Raw genomic sequence first — 22,566 nt, 5'->3', positions numbered from 1 at the left:
TTTTTTTTTTGCATTATGGTCACCTAGCACATTATAACTTTTTAAAGTATGTGTATAAATGAAATATTTTTTTTGCAAATATTTGTCTTCAGTTTGTACATTAACTTCCTACTGTATGTATACTCTGAAACAAACCTGCCTTTGTTGCCAGTTAATGTGTAGGATAGTCCTTACAGTCATCAAAACAAATATAGATTGACTATCCCTTAATTCAAAATGCTTGGAACCAAAAGTATTCCATATTTTGGATTTCTTCAAATTCTGATATATCTGCATATACATCATGAAATATCATGTAGATGGGACCCAAGTCTAAACAAAAAAGTCATTAATGTACCTATGTAACATGTACACACAGTATGAAGGCAATTTTATGCACAACTCATACATTTAATAATTTGTGCATAAAACAAAGTTTTTGGTACATTGAACCATCACAAAGCTACCTGGACAATTAAAGTGTTTTGGGTTTCAGAAGTCCAAATATGGGATGCTCGACCTATGATAAAAACTCTAAGCAAAGCAATTTCCACAAATAAGAAAGCAAAGCAAGCTGAACTTTTATTTTGGTGCACACTGATTGTAAATAACATTAAAGCACTGAATCATTTTCGTAATGGAAGTAACAATATCCACCTAATCCTAGTCCACATAGTTGTCTTCAACTGCTAGGATATATTACTTGCCGTGATGAAAAAAAATTATATGGTCAAAATTAAGAATATGGAAGTTTATTAATAAAATACACAATATATTGCTGTCAACTGGCAATTAAATAATATTTTAAATAAATTGTAAAGCACATGAGAATAACATTTGACAATAATTAGGGATATTTTTTTAAAAAGAGTTCAAAGCTAAATAAGCTAAAGATATAATATACATACAAGCTAAACTAGCTAATAATAATAATAGTAATAATAATAATAATAATAATAATAATAATATCTCCTCCGAGGCAGGATACAACATAATTAAAACAAGAGATAAAACACTATTAAAAGACACACAACAAGATACACAGAGTTCAAATACAAGTTAAAATCCACTAATGAAATGCAGATTAAAATTCACAACGTAAAATAGACTGGGTAGGCCTGTCAGATGAGTTGGGTCTGCAATTGCATCTCAAATTCTGACAGCTGATTAGCTGTTGATTCTCTTCCAGCAGGTCATGGGACAGCTGATGAAAAGTTCTCTGGGTGATGGTTGCCAGTCAGGTTCTGGCAGACTGGAGTATGTAATGTCTTAAGTGTATGGCATGGGGTGGTGTCCTGTATGTGCTGGATAACATGACAATTTGGCATTGTTGATATTATTAGTAAATAAATGAAAGATTGAAAATAGAACAGTGCTGCATTTGTAAATTATATTAATAAGCACAGGTCTGAAAATTTTGGGAGATGGGGTAGACTAAACTAATTTCAGAGCCAGAATGTCCAAGCAACCAAGGCTGGTGTAAGATTCTGAGAAGTGTCCCCCCAAATGGTAAGTTTTCCAAGCTCTCAGGTCAACGATTTCATTATTTTTCTGCACAACTAAATTCAGTCCTGCCCAAAACAGAACAAAGAGAGCATACCTGTTCCCAAAAATCTATTACATTTTTATCTTTTATTTTTCTCATTTTATTCAAAAGTTGGACACATTCAAAATTAAGACAAAGAAAGTTGGAAGGCTGCGGGAGATTGAAATTGGGCACGACAGGAAAGGATTTGGTAAGCATGGATATGTGTCATTTGCATGTTCCCATTATGTTGAATATTGTGTTCTGTATGACATTTTCACAGTGTTTTGAAGAATGTGGAAATCTGGAGTGCCACGTGGACTGATGGATCAAGGTCCATCAATCCAATTTTAAATTCCTCTTTAGCCATAAAGTTCATTGTGTGACCTTGATTGGTCACGTTTTCTCATCCTAACCCACCTCAAACAGACAAGGATCAAAGCAGGAAAAATTCACATATGTTTCTTTGAGATCCTTTGATTCATAATGGAATATAAAGATGATAAACTAAAACCATTTTTATGTTGTCACATATTATAGCTGTCTAAATAACTGCTTCTTAAACTATGGGTCTTGACCCCAAATTAGCTCAATCGTTGGGTCATGAAAGATTTGGCAACAGTAAAAGATTTCTGAATGTTACCTAGTGGTGTACTTCATAAAAAGGAAAATCATCCTGTTTAGCAGATGCTTATTTATTATTAGTAAATGTTTGATTTTATGCCTATTTTATATACCTATATCTATCCAGGGTCACATAAATATTTCTCAGGTAGAAAGGGGCTGCTCTAAATAATATTGGAAAGGGTGTTCATTTTCTTTAAAAAGCAGCTACACTGTGGACCTCATCATACAGATGACCCTTCTCCCTCTATTTTGTTCCCTTTTGCCAGTGATTGCCAGCAAAATGGAAAATGCCTCCCATTCTAACCTCCCCTTCTTGGGCAAGGTTCTGGAGCATGTGGTGGCCTTGCAACTCCAGGGATTCCTGGATGAAACAAATTAACTAGATCAATTTCAATCTGGTTTTAGTATTGGCTATGGGACTGAGATTACATTGGTCACCTTGGTAGATGATCTACGCAGAGAGCTAGACATGGGGAGTGTGTCCCTGTTGGTTCTTGTGGACATCTCAGTTGCTTTTGATATCATCAACCATGTTATTCTTCTGGACTGCCTGGCAGGATGGGACTTGGAGGCACTGTTTTGCAGTGGCTCCATTTTTTTTCCTGGAGAGAAGGACCCAGAATAGGTACTGGGGGATTCCTGCTCAACCCCATAGCCATTGTCCTGTGGGGTCCCACAGGCCTCTGTACTTTCCCCCCATGTTATTTACATCTACATGAAGCCACTTGGTGAGATCATCTGGAGTTTTGGAGTTCGGTGCCACCTCTACAGAGATGATACCCAACTCTGTTACTCATTTCCACCAAAAGTCAAGGAAGCAGGCCAGACTCTGAACTGGTGCCTATCAGCAGTAATGGACTGGATGAGGACAAACAAATTGAAATATGGTTGGTGACAATGAGAGAGAGGGCTTCTCGGTGGCCATGCCGAAGCTCTGGAATACCCTCCCCAGGGAGACCAAAATGGCACTCTCCCTTCCATCATTCAAATAACAGCTGAAAAGTTTTCTCTTCAAACAAGCCTTCAGCCAATAAATCCAGGCTGAAGTGACAAGAAGATTCAATCTTCATTGGGAGGAGCAAAGTGTAATAAGATTTGATAAGATATCACAATAATGTATATTGTTTTAGATGTTTTTCTTATAATTGCTTATAATGTTTTATATTGGTCCCTTTGATGTTGTTAATTTTGCATTTTATTTTAACATGTTAGAAGCCACTTTGGGTCCCTTTGCAGGAGAAAAGTGGCATAAATAAATAAATAAATAAATAAATATTAGTACCAGGATGGCAATGGTGATTGGCCTTCAGAATCACAGAAGATGGTTCCAAAAGTCAATCCCTACAGATCCAATACCACAACAGATCTGAAATTGCAGTAAAGCCTGAATCTGTTGAGGTGCTTTTTAATTTGGAGTAAACTGGGAAATCCCAGTTTACTCTGGATTAACCTGAGGCATGGTTTGGATGCCTCTGATTATCCCAAAACTCATCATGGGTTTTGGATCTGTGTGGAAGGGGCTTAAAAATGTCCTAACTGTTTGAACTAATTTAAACAACATGTCATTGGGATATTTTGCTCTTGGTTTTTTTTAATTGATTACTCACAGATTGTGTTTAAGAAAATTGCCGAATGCAATATTTTTACAAACCACAAATTTCCATATTGTTTGTGGTAATACTGTGTAATTTTAGTACATTGCAATGACAAGGAAAATGAATTATTTCATGGTTGTTCTGTATTCAGAGTTGCACATATTAACTTCTCTCCTTCCTTCACAGGAAGTCGATGGTTTCTAGAAAAAGTAGAAATCACAGATGTGTCTACAAATGAATCATACTGTTTCAACTGTAGCCGGTTTGTTTTTGTCTTTCTCTTTTTTTAAAGGAAGATAGGTAGTGATATTGAGTTATTAATTTTCTTACAACAGTAATAATATTCATGTCCTAATATTATTCAAACCTATATATATATATATATATATATATATATATATATATATATATATATATTCTCAAATGAAATGTGACTTCCCATTTTCCAAAGATAATTTCTGATCTATGAATGAACAAAAATTGGCCAATGGGCGGAAAGTGGCTTTGGATCCTGGAGTGAGAGGGGCAGAAGTTCACTTGTTTCATTGAAATCCCTTGAATCTTTATGAAAGGAAAAATATGCTTTATATTTATCCTACTGAGCCATGAAAACTCACTGTGTGAACTTGAGCAAGTCACATACTCTTAGCCTCAGAAAACCATATGACAAGTTCACCTTAAGGACACCATAAGTTGGAAATGACTTGAAGGCACTTAATAACATTAGAGATACTTCTGTCCCTTTCTCTCTCCCCCCCTTTATTTTCTTTGGGGGGGGGGGTGTTGCTTTTGTTTCTTTTATAGATTTTTGTGTAATCACACTTTAAAATATATCTGGGTGTTTGGGGCCCCATCTACACTGACATTATCTGATTTCAACTAGATTTATGGCAGTGTAGACTCATATAATCCAGTTCAAAATAGATAATCTTGATTATCTGCTTTGATAAACTGGATTATATAGCAGTGTAGATCCAGCCTTGGACCTTAGATTCCTGACTATTGGTGAAGCTACCAAAGGTTTCTGAGAGTTGAATTCTGTAATACTTAGTAGACCAAAATCTGGGAATCATCATGTAGAAGTCTTTATACTTCTTGGGTTCTCGAGTTCTTCTTTCTCCACGTTTACACATTTTAGCAAACACATTCTTCCAGATCTGACATTCATTCAGTCTGATTTTATATTGCATAATGTGTGATATACAGTTTACAGTGTGAATGAAATAGGTGAAGTAAGCCAAGAAAACAGCAGGCAATAGCAACATTAGCCTTATGGATGGAATAGTTGCTTTATATAGATCCATTGTAGCTATATTCCTGGGGAGATCTTTTCCCTTCTATGATATTCTGGGGTCGACCAATGGACAGGATTCAGCCTACCGGCTTGCCCATCTGCCTCCAAGCATTTGCTATTTATTTCCAATCAAAAATAACAGACTACTAAAAGGCAATGTATTGTAGAAGGCATGGCCAGACTCAATGGGTTGTTGTAGGTTTTTTGAGCTGTATGGCTATGTTCTAGAGTCCAAAAAAACCTACAACAACCTTACTAAAATGCAATTAATCTGCTTAAATGGGTTACTAACCATGTCAAATCTTTCTATTTTCTCTGTTTTCAAACCTTTTCCCCTAACACAATAAAACTGAAAATGGCAATTGCAAAATCTGAACTAATAATTTTGAGTTGTGACTTCATTGATTACCACTATCTTTATTCAGGGACTTCCATAAGATTCTCTGATTCTATGACTCCATGATTCTGTGATTAGGAACATGGTTGTATTGAGGCCTTCATGGAGATTTTATATAGTTGGGTGGGTATCTAATGTACCTTCTCTTCTAACCAAAATTGTTTTTAATTCATCAGGTGGCTTCCTGAAGATGAGAATGATGGACGCTCTGTAGTGCAACTTTACATATAATTATGTTGTCTTGAGAATCCTGTTTCAACATATTTCCTTTTCTCCTTCAAATTGATTTGGTTCATTTGTATTTCCTAATTGTGAAAGAACTGTTAATTATCATGAAGAAATATCAAAACAGTCCATCACATTTTAGTACTCCTGTAAGAATGTTACTGAAAATTGTTAACACTTTTATCCAAGCAGAAATAAACTCATGTTGCAGTGCAATTTTGTAAATGTAACCTATCCTTTTACAATATCTGTAGGGTCTGTGGTATTTTTCCCACTAAGGAAAAGAAAGAATGATTTTTTTGTAATCTGCTGTCTGGTGATATATATACCTGTCTTAAAGTTGATCTTTTTACATATTCATTAAAACACCTTCCCGATATTACCACAGAATTTTATCACAATCATACACGATTCCACATGATCTCAGTCAATATGAAGGTTTCTCAGTGAACAAATCAATGTAGTTGATATGTAAAAATGCTGGAATATATATGTACCAACCACAAGATCCTATGCAGACCTGTTTTAGAGGATCTGGAAATGATTCAGCTCAGTCTGATTGGAGGTCATCTCATCCAGAAATCCAAATCTCTGAATTTTTCATTGACTGTCACTGGAAATAGGTGTACAGATGTAAGTATGTCTGTGAACTTGCCTTCAAATCACCTGTTGATTTGTGGCAACCTTATGAATTCTATAGGGTTTTCTTAGGCAAGGGATATTCAAAAGTAGTTTTTTATAGTTCCTACCTCTAAAATATAACTTAAACACATGGTATTCATTGATCATCCAAGTATTATGAGGGCTAACATTGGCTAGCCTCCAAGATCAAATAGAATCTGATGCCTTTAGGACAGTGCCTCACAACCTTTGGTCCTCTGAGTGTTTTGGACTTAAGCTTCAACAATTCCTAACATTTGGTAAAATGGCTAGAATTTCTAGGAGTTGAAGTCCAAAACAACTGAAGGACCAAAGCTTGGGAACCACTGCTTTGTGTTTTTTAGGCAATACAGGTGTACAGGACATTATGTCATATATATAGGGAATAATACACAAGCCCAAATCCTGCTGTTGCACTATGCAGTAGAAGGGGAAACAGATGGGGGTGGGAATAGCCTCTCAGAACCAGTAGATTTAGGCCAGAATGACTTTTTGGAAAGAGGGCAAGATTCTAGTCTATAGATGTGTGTGCAAAGCCAAAAATCACTCCCCAAGCAGTGAAATGTTAGTGGAAAGTGGACAAAGTGGAAAGGTAACACAATTGATGCATCTCTAAGGGTTGCACTCTCTTTGTGAGACAGGTCCATTCCTTTTCTTTTATGAGCCAACAGGACCTCATTCATCCACATTTGAATTGCCTCCATGCTACTTTATCTCCCCACCAGTACGTATCAACAGCAGTTGTGGCACCTCCTGAGGCTTGACAGCTGTGAGGAGTAGAAGTGGATATGTTCAAAAAACCAGACTCTTTGCATACAGTCCAAAAAGAGACCTATGCAAGGTATCACAAACAAAGTATTGCACCCTACTGACATGTTGTAGCCAATCAGACTTTATTGACTTTTATCTACATTATATGAACCTGGAAAAAAGTGCAGGCAGCAAAAGTCTGTTCTCACTGTTTGCATTTTTGAATCCAAATGTTTATTGAATAGTTAGGAATCTGAATTTTAAATCTGGTACACTTTGAAAGAATTCAATTTTAGATCAAATAACTCCGAAGTAAAACATTGCCACTGTTGATTCTAAGAACACATTTTTATATTGGCACATTCGGAGTTGTTTTATGACTGTTAGTGTTGGTAGTAATACACCAGTGTATCTGTTTCTAACACTAAATATTACCAAATTAACTTTTAAACATAACATTCCAAGCAAAAAATGAAACTTATCAAAGATTTTCAAGACTATGAGACAGATCTAATCTTCCCTGTAGATTAGATCTGTCTCATAGCCATAAACTGAAAGACCTTTCTTTTGAATGAGAAAGAAAATAGAGTTAATTTAGTTTTCTTGAAGAGTTTTTTTCTTTGTTTTTTTTCAAAGGAGCAACAGAACACATGGCTAGAGTATGTACTGAAATACATTGAAAATTGTATCCTCCAAGTGCACAGATGTGTTCAGCTGGTATCAGTATTCATTACACAGAATCACTTTGCTGTGATCTATTATGTGATTTGTTTCATTTAGTGTGTCTTTCATTAATAGTTTGTAATATTAACTCACCCTGATGTCATTTCTGTTTTTTCAAGTGTAAATAATGCCTTCTTAATTTGTTTGCCTTTACTAACACTGAATAGAATCCTTTAGCAGCTTATTTGCTTATTTGTTCCACTTGTTCTGTTTGAAAGGGGGAAAGCAGTATCATTTTTGTTAAGAATATAGAAGATCCTTTGAAATGATTGTAACAAAAACAAGAATAAAAAGGGAATGGGTGGAATCTTATGGGCTATTTTGGGTTTTTTGAGTAAAGCAGTGTCCTTTTCACATGATACAATTAGAATACAGCAATTTATCTTTAATAGCCATGGCAATTAGGGGTGTGCAGTTCAGTTAAACCCATTCTGTTTTTGGTATATGGATTTGGTGGGCCCCCAGATTCATTTTACAGAAGCCCCCTGAATTCATTCGGGGAAAAAATCCATTTTTGATCCAGCAACCAAATAATTTGGGAAAATCCAGCCCATTGGTGGTAATGGGGAACTTATAAGGCTCCCCTTTCCATCACTTTAGGGCATCAGTCTTAAGAAACCATCCTTTCTGGGATCTTTTCTCCTTGGACCTCTTCACACATACCATCGGTGGTGCTGGTCCCGTGCCCCGTCCCATACAGGCTTTCTCCTTATTCCCCTCATCACATGGAGTGAAGTCTAAGCCTCAGTAAGCTGACTGGGTTCAGACTTTTAAAAGGGAGACCCAACTATTTCTCTTTCACTCACCCTTCTTTCATAAGCTGCTTCAAGCCTCAAGCCAGCTGGGTTCAGGTTTTGATGCCTAGCAATGTCTCCCTCCACTCTCCCTTCTTTCCTCAGCCTGAGTTTCACATTGCCAGAGGTGGCCCACACTGCAGGGCCGTAGCCAGAAAAAAAATTCAGGGAGGGTTGAAAATTTGGGGGGAGGGGTTGAAAATTTCAGCGGGGGGGGGTAGGGTCACGCTGAAGCAAAGAGCACATCTGCAGGGGCAGAGCAGCCTTCATTAGCCTGCAGCTCCACACCTGTCAACCACCTCCACCAAGTCTGGCCTCCTTAATGAGAGCATTCAACATCCCCCCCTCCCCACAACTTGGTTGCTTCACTACATTGGCTATTGCTGCAAGTAATGACACTGTGAATAAGTTGTCAATATTTGCTTGACAACTTATTCTGGAGGGACTCTTAATTTTTTGCATCTCATAGACTTTGCATGGAGATTTGGTTAACCAGTTAAAATTCATGAGTAAACCAGGTTTTTTTTAACCTGAAAAATTTGGGGGGGGGGCTTGAACCCCTAAAACCCCCTCCCTGGCTACAGGCCTGGCACACCGTCCTGGCTTCCCCCCATCATATGGCTGGAAAGCTCTTCAAGCTGGTATAAGAAAACACCCTTTCCGGGATCATTTGCCCTCAATACCATTTCAATGAAGCTGAGTTAAGGGAGGCAGCCTTTTTAAACACTTATTTCAGTGGGAGCCACACCACTTGAAGGATCATTAGCCATTCTTTAAAAAAGTTATAAATTACCTCCTCATTTTATGGCAGCTTTAGAAATGGTAAGATACATCCTCTACCCCACATTTGAAGCTTGCCTCATGTGTAGGGCACCATCGATGGTAGTTTCTTAAGTGTGTCGAAAGTAGACTGCTTATTTATTGTTATTTGAGTCAAAATGCAAGCTAAGCCATGCTGAGCTGTGAGCAGCACTAAAAATTTAGTTCACCAATCTGTCTCACAACAGAAAAATGGAAGCCAAGCCTGGTTAAAAGACACATCATAACTTTCTTCTGTTCTGATTGGCTCAACAGGCAGGGCTCATCACTCTGTGCTCCATGTGTAGCCAAAAGAAAGAGAAAGCAGTAGTTTTGGCATCCATGTGGTCTGTTATAGCCAGAAAAAAAATGGTGGCTGAGCTTGTGCTGTTATTTATGGCTGGCTGAAAGGGCTGAACCAGCTGGAATCCATTTGTAAAAAAACAAAAACCTGCACAACTCTAATAGCAATGTCTTATGCAGTCCTGAGGTCTGTATTTTGGGGAGGTACAGGAGGTCTCTGTCTTAAGAATTTTAAATATCCCTTCCTGAACTTCAGATATAAAAAAATCCACAGGATGGAACAATAGCTTTTAACGTGGAATGATGGTGCTACAATTGTGTCATGTGAAAGGATCCTTGAATCATCCAAAAGTATTAATCAGCTCACCAGTGAAAATCAGTGGAAAATGGTTCTCCTATATAGCCTTTTCTGTGTCTTCAAAATCTAAAGTCTTGTCTTCACCGAGTTTCTATAAATACAGTAGCATTTTCTAAATGTTTATTTCTAGCCATAAATAACTAACCCAGTGCTGTGTAGAAATGGTACTCAGCTACAGCTTCCACTTCATTTAAAGGGGACAGCATTTTTGAGTTGGTGATGTGGAAAAACAAAACTGACTGAGCATTTAATGAAGTATTATTAGACGAGTAATGCACAACAGAAGTCAAGTGTACATGCTGTAACAGTATCATGGCACTATTCTACCCTGGGCAAAGTGTATCTGCCTATTTCCTATAACAGTGTGTTCTTCTGTTATTCTTTGGCAAATATTTTCATGCACGTTTTTGTACCCTATTAAAATGATTTGATGTGTGTTAATGGTTCTTTGGTTAGGAATATTTTAAGCAGAGCAAAAGGGATCCTTGAGGTAAAGAGATTACTTTGACATGCCTAGCTGAAGTTTCTGAAATAAAGCCAAGCAGCTTAGTGTTACTGCAGAAAATCACCCCATCTCCCAAATTTGGTTCAAGGTGTTCAGTGACATTTCATTACTTCAGTAACTGAGAGACAAAGCATCAACATGAACGAGAGCCACATTATTACATTCATGTGAGACTGGTTGTGCTTTTACTGGAGATATCCAAATGACACCTCCGGTAAAATAAACTTAATTCTTATAAATCTGTGAGGGAAAGGCAGATGTTTACCCTAACTGGAGTTGCCCCCTTTGAATGCAAACATCACCACTGTCTTCTCCCCTTCCTCAAGTGGTGCACTGGTCATTAGGAGAGATTGCCATTGGTAGAGAACACAATTCAGAAAACATTATTGCACACCCTGAAAATCACACAATACAAGTTTTCTACTGTATATAGATAGTACTATGTTCAGCCTATTAAACCACTCACTATGGCATGGTATTTATGGGGTATGGGGTGAGATTTTCTAGTCTCAGCCTAACTGGAATGGCTGAAAGGCAGGATTTTTGGTAGCAGCTAAGCTTCTCTGTTTGGAGAACTTCTAGAAGAAAGAGGTTATATCTTTTTATGTTGTGCTTTTTAATTGTTTCCAACTTATGGTCACCTTAAAGCAGGCCTGAACAACCTGTGGCCCTCCAGATGTCTGAGCCTCCAACTTCCAGAAGCCCTAGCCTGCTTGTCCAATGGTCAGAAATCCTGGGAGCTGAAATCTAAAACACCTGGAGGGATACAGGTTGTGCAGGCCTGCCCAAAGGTTGCCTATCATGGGGTTTTCTTAGCACAAGTTGTACAGTTTGTTTGTCACTGCCTTCCTCTAAGGCTGAAATGATATGATTTGCAAAGGGTGAGCTGAGCAAGGATTGGAGTTGGACTGAGCAGGTTCAGAGGCCAATTTTATGCACCCACACATCTCATGAATCTCCTCGTAAGACATTGATTCCCAAGCCCTGATCCTTTAGCTGTTCTGGATTTCAACTGCTAGAAACCTTTCCAAGAATCAGGAATCATACAAAGTGAAATCCAAAACATGTGGAAGACAAAAGTTTGAGAAGTAATGTCTTATGGGGAAAAAACAGGACCACCCTAAAGTGTATGGTTGTCCAATTCTATTTTTTGTTTTGTTTTCTTTTTAAAGTGATGCAGGGAATCAATACAGCCTGTTTTTAGGTGAATCACCCCTCTTGGAGATTTCCAAATGGGAAAATTACTCTTAATTCATCAAAAATTAGGCTTTTAGCGTAATTGGGAGGGGAAACATAGAAACATTGACTTTTTTAAACTCCACATTAGATGATCTAGTTTCTTATGATAGTATTTAGGAATTCCCAAAGATGTGCTTTCACAATTAGTCTCAAATATCAGTAATATCTTCATTCATATCCTTATTCCACATACATAGAAAAAAAACCTATGGACAATTGCAGGAACCAGTCTTATACTGAAAAACTAATCAATCTGAAATGAGGAGGGCCCTTACATTCTCTAATGATCAAGAGTTGGTTGATTTTACGGAGGATGATAGGAAGGAAGTATAAAATTCAGAAAGAAATTCAAGCCAAGGAATGTTAGGCATCTAAGAACAACACAGAAAAACTAGAAAAACAAATGCCTGTTCCTAAAATAAAAAAATCAAATGGTGGCCTTGCATGAGTTAAGAGAACATTCACAGAAAATACAGAGAAAAGCCAAAGAATTAAACAGATGCTTTCCAAATAAAGATAATTGGGGAAAGATGAAATGAAGAAAACTGCTAAAACAGAATAAAGAGTACTCACACATACAAAACAAAAACATACTAATGCACCTGGAGTTTTTCAAAGCTCTAGAAGAGAAAGAGAAAAACAAGGTTTCCAGTGTCTCATCATCTCATGGCTCATAGCTTTCCTTTGCATTTAAAGGCAACTGAAGATGAATGCTGTGTAGAACAATTTTGACATGATCCCTGCTAAAAACACAACAAAGGCTCCTTACTATGCTCAATGCCTCCTAGAGACAAATGGAACTGTACAGAATCCCTGCCCTCTTTCTCTAGAAAGAGAGATTTAAAAATCTCTCTTTAAAATGGTCTGGATTTAGATAAACACACCTTTTCTTTCATTAGTATAATTTATATAAAACAGCAATATATTGTCACAAGTTTGAAATTTATTTTGATGAAAATAAAATCAAGAAAAATATTCCTCCGTATTTAAATAAAAACTTTATAGGGACATATTCCAAGTAGATCTTGACTGCAAATCATCTTTGAAATAAAGAGAAAAATCATGTTGAATGAGAAACCATAATAATACAAGCAGAGTTCCCGCTGTATAACCAGAAAAACATGGAAGCTGGTATACATGGATGACTTTCAGATTATTTTTATACATGTTAAAAATCACACAATCAATAGCTAATTTGATTTATAAATGAAATATACTCTAGCAGTGATCCTTAATATAGCCTGCAATTTCCAATCGTTTGGAATGTCAGTGTGATTTCACAGTGACTGCTGTGCAACTGCTAATGTAGACAAGTTGTCTAATCAGAAGGATGCTGAAACACTGAGCAATTTTTTAGCTGGAGCATCAGTAGGAGGTGCAAGGGGGTGCAAAACACAATGGTTACGCCAACTGTAGTGGCACCAGTTTTGCAATGGGAGGTAAAAGTTTCAGAGTTTAGGCAAGATGCATTTTTTGCTTTTGAATAGAAACCATGTTAATTTCAGGAAATACACATTCTCCTTAAAATAAGTTTGACTACTTTGCATGTCAACAGCTAAAAATGAGAATTAGAATTCTGTTTCTTCTTCTTCAAGGATAAGTAGAAATTCAGTACTTCATCCTCTATGTCACAGTGACTATTTGTTTCCTCTTTCAATTAATTGGCAGAGAAATTACCACAAGTGACAATAACCTTGGTAATGCTTCTGAATCTATGGGTGCATCTATACTGTAAAATTCACACCACTACAATTACCAAGGTTCTGTGGAAGAGGCACTCCTTCAGACCAGGTGACCCAAGCTTTGAAGGATTTTGTCATGCTGTAACTTTGACTTGGACAGGAACTTGGTTTGACATTTTATTTTATTTGGCTTATGTCACCCCTATTCTTAAGTGGCAAGATTTCATGGATTTTCTTAATTCAGCAAAAGAAACAGATCAGGCAAAATAATGCATGAAAGAACTCTTTCATGTTTCGTAAGACTGGTCTGAAGATAATTTCATACACAGCATTTTAGATAAGGTTGTAGGTTTATTTATCATATCAGAAGTGAACCAAGGGCACAGATGTAATGTATGTAAAAACATAAAGTTCAAAAACTTGGCATTATACTAAATGTCCTTTGACCAGTAGCTGGCCACTTGGAGTGCCTCTGGTGTTGCTATAAGAAGGTCCTCCATTGTGCACGAGGCAGGGCTCAGACTGCATTGCAACAGGTGGTTGTGGTTTGCTCTTCTCCACACTCGTATGTTGTGGACTCCACATTGTAGCCCCATTTCTTAAGGTTGGATGTGCATCTCATGGTGCCCGAGCACAGTCTGCTTAGCACCTTCCAAGTTGCCCAGTATTCAGTATGCCCAGGGGGGAGTCTCTCATTTGGGATCATCCATGGCTTGAAATTCTGGGTTTTAGCCTGCCACTTTAGGACTCTCGCTTGCTGAGTTGTTACTGCAAGTATCTCTGTAGATCTTAGAAAATTATTTCTTGATTTAAAGCATTGGCATGCTAGCCAATATCTGAACAGAGGATGGGTTTGAGATGTCACTGTCTTGGTCCTTTCATTATTGGCTGCTACTTCCTAGCAGATGCCAGGTGGGGCAATACCAGCTAAACAGTATAATTTCTCCAGTGGTGTAGGGCGTAGACATCCTGTGATAATGCAGCATGTCTCATTAAGAGCCACATCCACTGTTTTGGCATGGTGAGATGTGTTCCACACTGGGCATGCATACTCAGCAGCAGAGTAGCAAAGCACAAGGACAGATGTCTTCACTGTATCTGGTTGTGAACCCCAGGTTGTGCCAGTCAGCTTTCATATGTTATTGTTAGGGCTGGGTGGTTTCGTTTCGTTAATTCGTAATTCGTTAATAATTTGTTAATTTTTTCAATTACAAAACGATAACGAACCATTCTGGAGCAATTATTAAAAAAAACGAATTTTCAAAAACGTTTTGTAAATGCTTCGTATTTCGATATTGTATTCGTTTCGTTATTGTTTTGAGGTTGTTTCGTTATTATTTCCGCATGTCTGGGCCAGTTTTATGGTTTAATTAGTGAAAAAAAAATTATAATATCACACCAACAGTCAAGGGAGGGAGAGGGAAGCTTCAGAAGGTTTTGGAGGTTTTTTAGCGTATTTCGCGGTCGCGTCCGCCATTAACGAATCGATTCGTTATTGTTTCAGAAATCGATTCGTTAATTTTTTACCATTTACGAAATTTCGTAAATATCGAACTTTTTAAAAGGAAAATTTTGTAATTATTTTAAATATCGAAACAAAAAAAAACCCCAAATACAAATCGATTTTAGAAACAAATTTTTCCGTTGTTACCCAGGCCTAGTTATTGTTTCACCCACTTTTTGCTTGATATTCAAGCAGTGCTTCTTGTAGGTCAGAGCACGGTCCAGGGTATTTGGGTGTGCTGCAATGTTCCAGTGAGATTCCTTCTCAGGTAATCCTGAGCTCAAGATGCTTGTCTATTCTTAAGATGAAAAGCACACATCTGTGTTTTAGATGGATTAGGAATCAGCTGGGTTTACCTGTAATAGGAAGTAAGAACATCTAATGCTTTGGAGAGCTTCTGTTCAACCATTTCAAAGCTCCCTGTTTGAGTGGTGATGGTGCAATCATCAGCATAGATGAAATTCTCTGTTCCTTCTGGCAGTGACATTGATGGAGCAAGCACGCTCCGCTGAGGCAGGCCATTCTTGTAGATTGTAAGTGAAACAAAGTTGATGTATATCTGCAAACAAAGATGTGACCGTGGATTTTACAACATCTTGGACTTCTGGAGAAGTGATGCACCAATTAGAAGGGACACGTTTTCTGGGCGTTCTCAAGAGGAATCTGTTGCCTCTTTTTGAGGTGGCTCTTAACTCTTAAATTGTGGATCTATATCACTGGGCACAGGCCAGCCCAGGCATGGGCCAACTTGGGCCCTCCCTCCAGGTGTTTTGGACGTCAACTCCCACCATTCCTAACAGCCTCAGGCCCCTTCCTTTTTCCTTTCAGCCACTTAAGCGGTAAGGGGCCTGAGGCTGTTATGTAATGGTGGGAGTTGACGTCCAAAACACCTGGAGGGAGAGCTCAAGTTTGCCCATGCCTGGGCTAGCAAATGGAGAAGGCGCCCCCAACCCCGCCTCATGGTCTCTCTTGGCTTTGTGGGAAGAGGGGAGAAGGGCGTCTGCTGTGCGGGAAGCAGCGCGAAGGAAGTCCCGCTTCCCCGCCCTTTACTGCACTCGATTCCCCTGCGTCTCATCCCCTCCCCTCCCCTGCCCCCCTCAGCCTCCCCAGCGTCGAGCGAGGCATTAAACCGAGACAGGCTTCCCAGGAGGGCCCGCCCCTTTCCCCTTTCCTCCCTCCCTCTCGGAACACATATATAATGCATCCCTGCTGTAATAGAGGCCGGGCGCTCTGGTGGCACGCGAGCCTCCCCCCCTCCTCCTCCCCCCGCCCCTTGCGCCACCTGCTGCCTAGCCCACCCAGCCCCCCTTTTTTCCCCTCCACGCGGCCTGAGGTGACAAAGCAGCGCTAATGAGGCAGCCGCGTTGCCTCGCCCTCCCCTCGAGAGGGACAGGCAGGGGTCCAGTTAGCACCCCCCCCCCTTCCAGGCCTCCCAGCATCTCTTCGCCCATCTTCACTGCTCCCGCATCAGCTTCCCCTTCGAGCCCAGTATCCTTGGAGCGAAAGAGGATGGTGAAGCCCAGGCGCTTTCCAGGGGCGCTGCCTCCTCGCCTCTGAATGCCGCCACGCCCTCTTCCCCTCCCTCTCACCGGTGGCCGAATACAGGCATACACCTCTCTCTGTGTGTGCGTACCTCTCTCTCTTTCTCTCCCTGGTAGGCCACTCCCCCTCCTCCCGCCCTGAGGAGACGCCAAGGCCCCTCCGACATCCTTCCTCCCCTCGGCAGCCCCTCCTCAAGCGCCCCCTCCCCTCCTGTTGCGCCCTTCTCCTCCTCCTCCTCCTCCTCGGCCCTCCCCTCCACGCGCGTGCGTCTCTCTGAGAGTGTGTGTGTGTGTGTGTGAGAGAGAGAGAGAGAGAAGGGGGATGGCTGGGTGGGGAGGGGGAGAGGGAGAGGGATGAGGTCATCCTCTTTCCCGGCGTCAGTCAGCTGGGTGGCGGCGGCGGAGGCAACGGCGGCAAAGCAGCAGCAGCGGCGGCGGCGGGGCGGGCCAGGCCGAGGCGGGCGAGGATGCCCCGCCGGTTCGGGGAGCGCTCCCTGGGAGGACCAGGCTGCTGCTCTTGCTGCCGCCTGGGGCTGGGCGGCTGAGGGAGAGGAGGAGGAAGAGGAGAAGGAGCGAGAGGGGCGCGCCTCGCCGTCCGCGGGGCCCGGCGGGAAAGCCTCTCCCGGACAGAAGAGGGGACCCTTCTGCCCCCTCCGCCGCCGCCTCCCTTCCCTGGCATCATGGCTGCGAAGTCGGACGGGGGCCGGCTGAAGATGAAGAAGGGCAGCGAGGTGGCCTTCACGCCGCTGCAGAACTCGGAGCACTCGGGCTCGGTGCCGGCGCTGGCCTCGGCGGGCTTGCCTTCCTCGGAGGCCGGCGCGGGAGGCGAGGACGACGAGGCGCCCGGAGGCGCAGGGGGAGGCTGCTGCTGCGGCAGCTCCAGCCACCGGAGGCACGGCGGAGGAGGGGGCTGCCGGTGCTGCTGCGGCGGAGGTGGCGGCGGCGCGGGAGGCGGCGGGGAGGCGTCGTCGCGGGGCCCGCGGGGCTCGGGCGGCGGCTCCTCCTCGCTCTGCCTGCGCCTCGGCCGCGAGACGCGCCTCTACTCGCTCTGGGACGGGCTCTGGATCCTGGCCGCCGTGGCCGTCTACTTCGCCGACGTGGGCACCGACCTCTGGCTGGCCGCCGACTACTACCTGCGGGGCCAGCGCTGGTGGTTCGGCCTCACGCTCTTCTTCGTGCTGCTCGGCTCTCTCTCGGTGCAGGTCTTCAGCTTCCGCTGGTTCGTCCACGACTTTGGCGCCGAGGAGGGCTCCTCCTCGTCTTCCTCGCCGCCCGCAGCCTCCGCCTCCTCGGGCCCCGGGCATGGAGAGACCAAGCTGCTGGTGAGCAGCGGCTCGGCGGCGGCGGAGATGGACGCAGGGGCCCGGCCGGGGACGCCGCAGAGACAGGCCTCCATCGCCGGCAAAGGCAACCCCGCCTCGGGCCCCGGGAGCGGAAACAACCCCGGCGGCGGTGGCGCCCCCCACGCCCCCAAGGGCCGCTCCGCCTCCTGCGCCTTCTGCATCTGGCTCCTCCAGAGCCTCGTCCACATCCTGCAGCTGGGCCAGATCTGGAGGTAGGTTGGGGAGCCCTCGAGTCGCCACCCTCGCCCTTTCCCTTCTCTTCCTTTCTTCTTCCCCTCCCTTCCCCTCCTTCCTCCTTTCCCTTCCCTCCCCTTCCCTCCCCTCCCTTTCCTTTCCTTTCCCCTTCTTTCCCTTCCCTTACTTTCCGTTATTCCTTCCTTCCTTCTTCCCCTCTCCCCCTTCCCTTCCTTTCCCTTCCTCTCTTTCCTTTTCTTCCTTTCTTTCCTCCTTCCCTCCCTTCCCTTCCCTTCCTTTCCCTTCTCCTTCCTCCCTCCCTTCTCCCGTTGGGCCACCCTTCTCGCCCCACTGCCCTCTCATGCCCCTGCTGCCTTCCCAGGAAGAAGAGGGAGCATCCCAGCCCCTCTCTACGTTGCAACATAGCTTGATCTATGTATGTGTGGGTCTCGATGCCCAATGTTTTCCCTCCCTCCCTTGTGTGAGGTTGTATGGGGCCTCCGGTTCGCTGTCCATGGTGCTAAGGCTTGCTTTCCAGGCAGGAGTGGCCGAGGCACACAATGGCGAGGCGGCCTTCCTCCTTCCCTCCCTGGCTGCCTCCCTCCCTCCACGCCCCTTTCTTTCCAGGAGAGAAGGGCTCCGTGGTCACGTGCTCGGCCTACCTGGCCTGAGAGCAGCCAGCTCGCCTTTCTTGGGCCCTGGAAAGACATACTCGCCTTCTGCAAAGGAGTGGCTGTTTCCTTCACCCAGTGGGGTTTCCAGGCTTGTCAGTTGTTTGTTTTGGAATGCAATGTCTACTCACCCTGGATCCCCTTTTGCCTCTAGCCTACCTCAGTACTGCATTGTGTTATTTCCAATGGTCTTACCTGTTTGTTGTCTTTCATGACCGGAATCACTGGGTTTTTGTGAGTTTTCCAGGCTGTATGGCCATGTTCCAGAAGCATTCTCTCCTGACATTTCACCACATCTATGGCAGGCATCCTCAGATGTTGGAAACTAGGTAAGTGAGGTTTATATATTTGTGGAATGTCCAGGGTGGGTGAAAGAACTCATGTCTGCTTGAGGCAGGTGTAAATGTTGCAATTGGCAACCAACCAGGCTTTGAAGTTGCGAGGCCATTAGATGCTAACCAAGGTGGTCAATTGCAACATTCACACCTGCCTCAAGCAGACAAGAGTTCTTTCTCCCACCCAGGACATTCCACAGATATATAAAACTCACTTACCTAGTTTCCAACAGACCCCTCAACCTCTGAAGATGCCTGCCATAGATGTGGGTGAAGCATCAGGAAAGAATGCTTCTGGAACATGGCCACACAGCCCAGAAAACTCACAGCAACCCAGTCTTACCTGTTGTTTCCTCCCAATGTCATGATTAACTGTTTAAGGAGACTGATACATTGTAGCCTGATTAAAAATAATAATAACCACATTGGAGGTGATCATGAATAATAGCGTACATAGCAGAAGTGTGTGTTCCAGACTGGAAACCCGTGCACATCAACCTGGGAGTATTGAGCAAAGTAGCCTTTATCTCTGAGGAAGTAAGTTAAAATGTGTTCAGAGAAGGGTGGCCAAAATGATCAAAGGTTTAGAGGCTAAGCCGTATGAGTAGCAGCTTAGGGAGCTGGGGGTGTTGAGCTTTAAGAAGAGAAAGCTGAGAGGGGACATGATAGCCATGTTTAAATATTTCAAAGGATGTCACATTGAGGAAGGCAGGATTCGTTTGTGCTGCTCTGGAGACTGGAACATGGAGCAATGGATTCAAAGTGCAGAAGAAGAGTTTCCACCTAAATATTAGGAAAAAGAATGTCCTGATTGTAAGAATTGTTTAGCTATTTGAGAATGTGGAAGTTTTTTAAGCAGAGGCATGATGGCCATCTGTTGGGGGTACTTTGATTATGTTTTTTCCCCTGCATGGCAGTGGGTTGGAATGGATGTCCCTTGGGGTCTCTTCCAATATGATTCAATGATTGTATGCTATGATTATCCTATAAAATGACAGCTTCAATTGATGGTTTTCCCTCATTCTTTTCTGCACAATAGGGTGTTAGGACAGGCATAGGCAAACTTGGGCCCTCCAAGTGTTTTGGACTTCAACTCCCACAATTCCTAACAGCCTCAGCCCCCTTCCTTTTCCCCCTCAGCTGCTTAAGCAGCCGAGGCTGTTAGGAATTGTGGGAGTTGAAGTCCAAAACACCTGGAGGGCCCAAGTTTGCCCATGTCTGTCTTAAACATGCATGTGTGTTTAAGTGTGCATCTACTGGATAGGTATATATATTGTATGACACGTATTTACACTTCTTATACTTGATTCCAATCTAGTTGGTTTTGTGTGTACTTAGTAGAGTTGACATTTAATACCTCGGTTTTGGTTAAGACTGAAATCTGATATTTCTGGAAGGACTTTGAGGGTCTGAGGATTTAGTTTTTGAATGACCCTGCTGGCTTCCTAACAGACTTGGTGATATTTATTTATTGATAAAGATATGGTACCAAATAGAAACTACCAATGATGACAATGTTAATGTAGATGGATTAATGTCTGAAAGGTGTGCTCCTTTTTTGTACTGCTACACTAAAAGCTACACTGCCATTGTTACAGTCAGTGGTTGTCTCCAATTGTCTTTTAATACTGTCATATTTAAAAAAACCTCCTGGCATTTTTAGTTTGCTGAAGTACTTAGAATTCTTTGTAGACAACCACAATATTTTCTAAGCAGAGAGTTCTAATTACTAGACTACAAATCCCAGGATTCAGTAGGATGGAACCATATATTTGAGGTGGTTTGAAACAGACATACCCCTTCTCTTTCAAAATATTTTCCTATAATATTAAAAAAATGAAGATAATATTTAAAAAATAGTGTTGCCATTGTAGTGCTAAAATACAGAATTTTCTCATTCATTTTTTATTTCCATTATTTTACCCTATTTTAATCAAATATCTCTTTACTGAACTGGCCACACCCAATGTGCACTTACTTCAGTGAGGCATGACTGTAATCCAGATAACTGATGTCAGAATATTATATCATGACCTTTGGAGGCATGTGAACTTGAGGAATACCAACTGGTTTACAAGCTCAGAAAGCAAGGCTGTTATGCAGGAGATAATACTGATATCTAGGCTTGAAGACACTGATAAAGAGAGACACTCTGGATTTAAGGGATCGTTCAACAAAGGCCTATGGAGATTATGTAATTGGTTATATTGGGGTGGGCACTACTGTACTGCAACTTCCGGAAGCCATAGGTAATGTAACCAGTGGTAAGGAATGGTCAGTTGAAAATCAATGAAATCTGAAAAGTCACAGAGTCCATTCTCTGGGTCATATGCTAATTTTATTTTATGTCAGGAGTGTCTTGAGAAACTGCAAGTCCCTTATGGTGTGAGTTAATTGGTCTTCTGCAAGGACTTTTCCCAGGGGATGTTTTGATGTTTTACCATCCTTGTGGTAGGCTTCTCTCATGTTCCTACATGGAGACCTGGAGCTGACAGAGGGAGCTCAACCTGCTCTCCCCAGATTTGAACCGCTGTCCTGTCAATCAGCAAGTCCTGCCAGCACATGGGTTTAACCCATTGCACCACCGGGGGCTCCTTATATGCTAAGATAAGAAATGTACAACCAACCCTTCCATTTTGCTGGTTTGACTTTTGTGGATTTGATTAGTTATGGATTTTATTTAAATGTTCTTTCAATTAACCTCTAGATCCCCCAGTGCAATGGAAGTTAATCATAGAGGTTCTGGAACACCTAGAGGTTCTAAGAAAGAATCCCTCTCTAGGAATCTCTTATGTCCTCTATTGCAAATCTATGGTTAACATCCAGCATAAGTTAAACATAAAGTCATGCTAGAGGACCTAAACAAGGTTAAAAAAGTGGATTTTTAATTCATTATTTTTCTACATTTGTGGGGTTCTTGTTTCCCTAATCCTAGAAAAGGTGGAGGACTGACGGCAGTATCTATCTCAGTTACTATATGCAGTTCTTTAACACTGTTTGGTCTTTTTTAGAATCTCTGCATTTACTACAATTTTTTTACTCTTCTAACTATGAGTATTGATATTCATTGGATATCTGTTGTGTGAGTGGTGGGAGAACATTTTAAAATTCCATATACAGTAATTGAGCTGGGTCAAAAATAGCTTGAAAACATAGCTTGTTAAGTCAATTCCATGCTGGAGTGAATTGAAAGATCTGCACAACAAATAGTGTATGTCACTTAATCCTTTTCAGTAAAACATTTGGGAAATGTGAGTATTGCTGGCATTTGCCTAGTTACATTGTAAAACTAAGCTTAAATTGTTTTAACTGCAAGGGATATATATCATCTGAATCCATTGTACTTATATATTTAACGTGTGATATTGTTTATTTTTAGCTGTGCAGAGAACATTTTCACACCTGAATCAGGCCATCATATATTCCCCTTTTGGCCATTGAACTGATTTATTAAAACTAAATGCTTCTCCTCCCCCTTCCTCACTGCACTTAGCAGAATTAATAGAAAGCTCTCCTAACCATTTGGCACATTGCAGTTGGACAA

The 22,566-nt window shown here is 41.8% G+C and overlaps 2 protein-coding genes across 3 annotated transcripts in view; both read left to right on the top strand.

Annotated features, from left to right (window-relative positions):
• RP1 (RP1 axonemal microtubule associated) overlaps positions 1-5,666 on the top strand; it is a 222,929-nt gene extending 217,263 nt beyond the window's left edge. Inside the window, exons 56-58 of the mRNA XM_060775314.2 lie at positions 1,637-1,715; positions 3,913-3,988; positions 5,594-5,666. Of these exons, the coding sequence (XP_060631297.2) occupies positions 1,637-1,715; positions 3,913-3,988; positions 5,594-5,648 (210 nt within the window). The 3' untranslated portion in view covers positions 5,649-5,666. The remainder of the gene's footprint in view (positions 1-1,636; positions 1,716-3,912; positions 3,989-5,593) is intronic.
• Positions 5,667-16,711: 11,045 nt separating this feature from the next.
• The window catches only part of XKR4 (XK related 4), a 144,814-nt gene continuing 138,959 nt past the window's right edge, over positions 16,712-22,566 (top strand). For both annotated transcript variants that reach the window (XR_010909806.1, XM_060775315.2), the window contains exon 1: positions 16,712-18,054. Coding sequence is in view for 1 of the 2 variants with exons in the window: in XM_060775315.2 (XP_060631298.2) it covers positions 17,180-18,054 (875 nt within the window). In the remaining variant the exon portion in view is untranslated. The remainder of the gene's footprint in view (positions 18,055-22,566) is intronic.

This window comes from Anolis sagrei, chromosome 4, assembly GCF_037176765.1.
Source record: "Anolis sagrei isolate rAnoSag1 chromosome 4, rAnoSag1.mat, whole genome shotgun sequence".
NCBI classification, from domain to species: domain Eukaryota; kingdom Metazoa; phylum Chordata; class Lepidosauria; order Squamata; family Dactyloidae; genus Anolis; species Anolis sagrei.
This window is presented reverse-complemented; position numbering and strand designations above follow the sequence as displayed.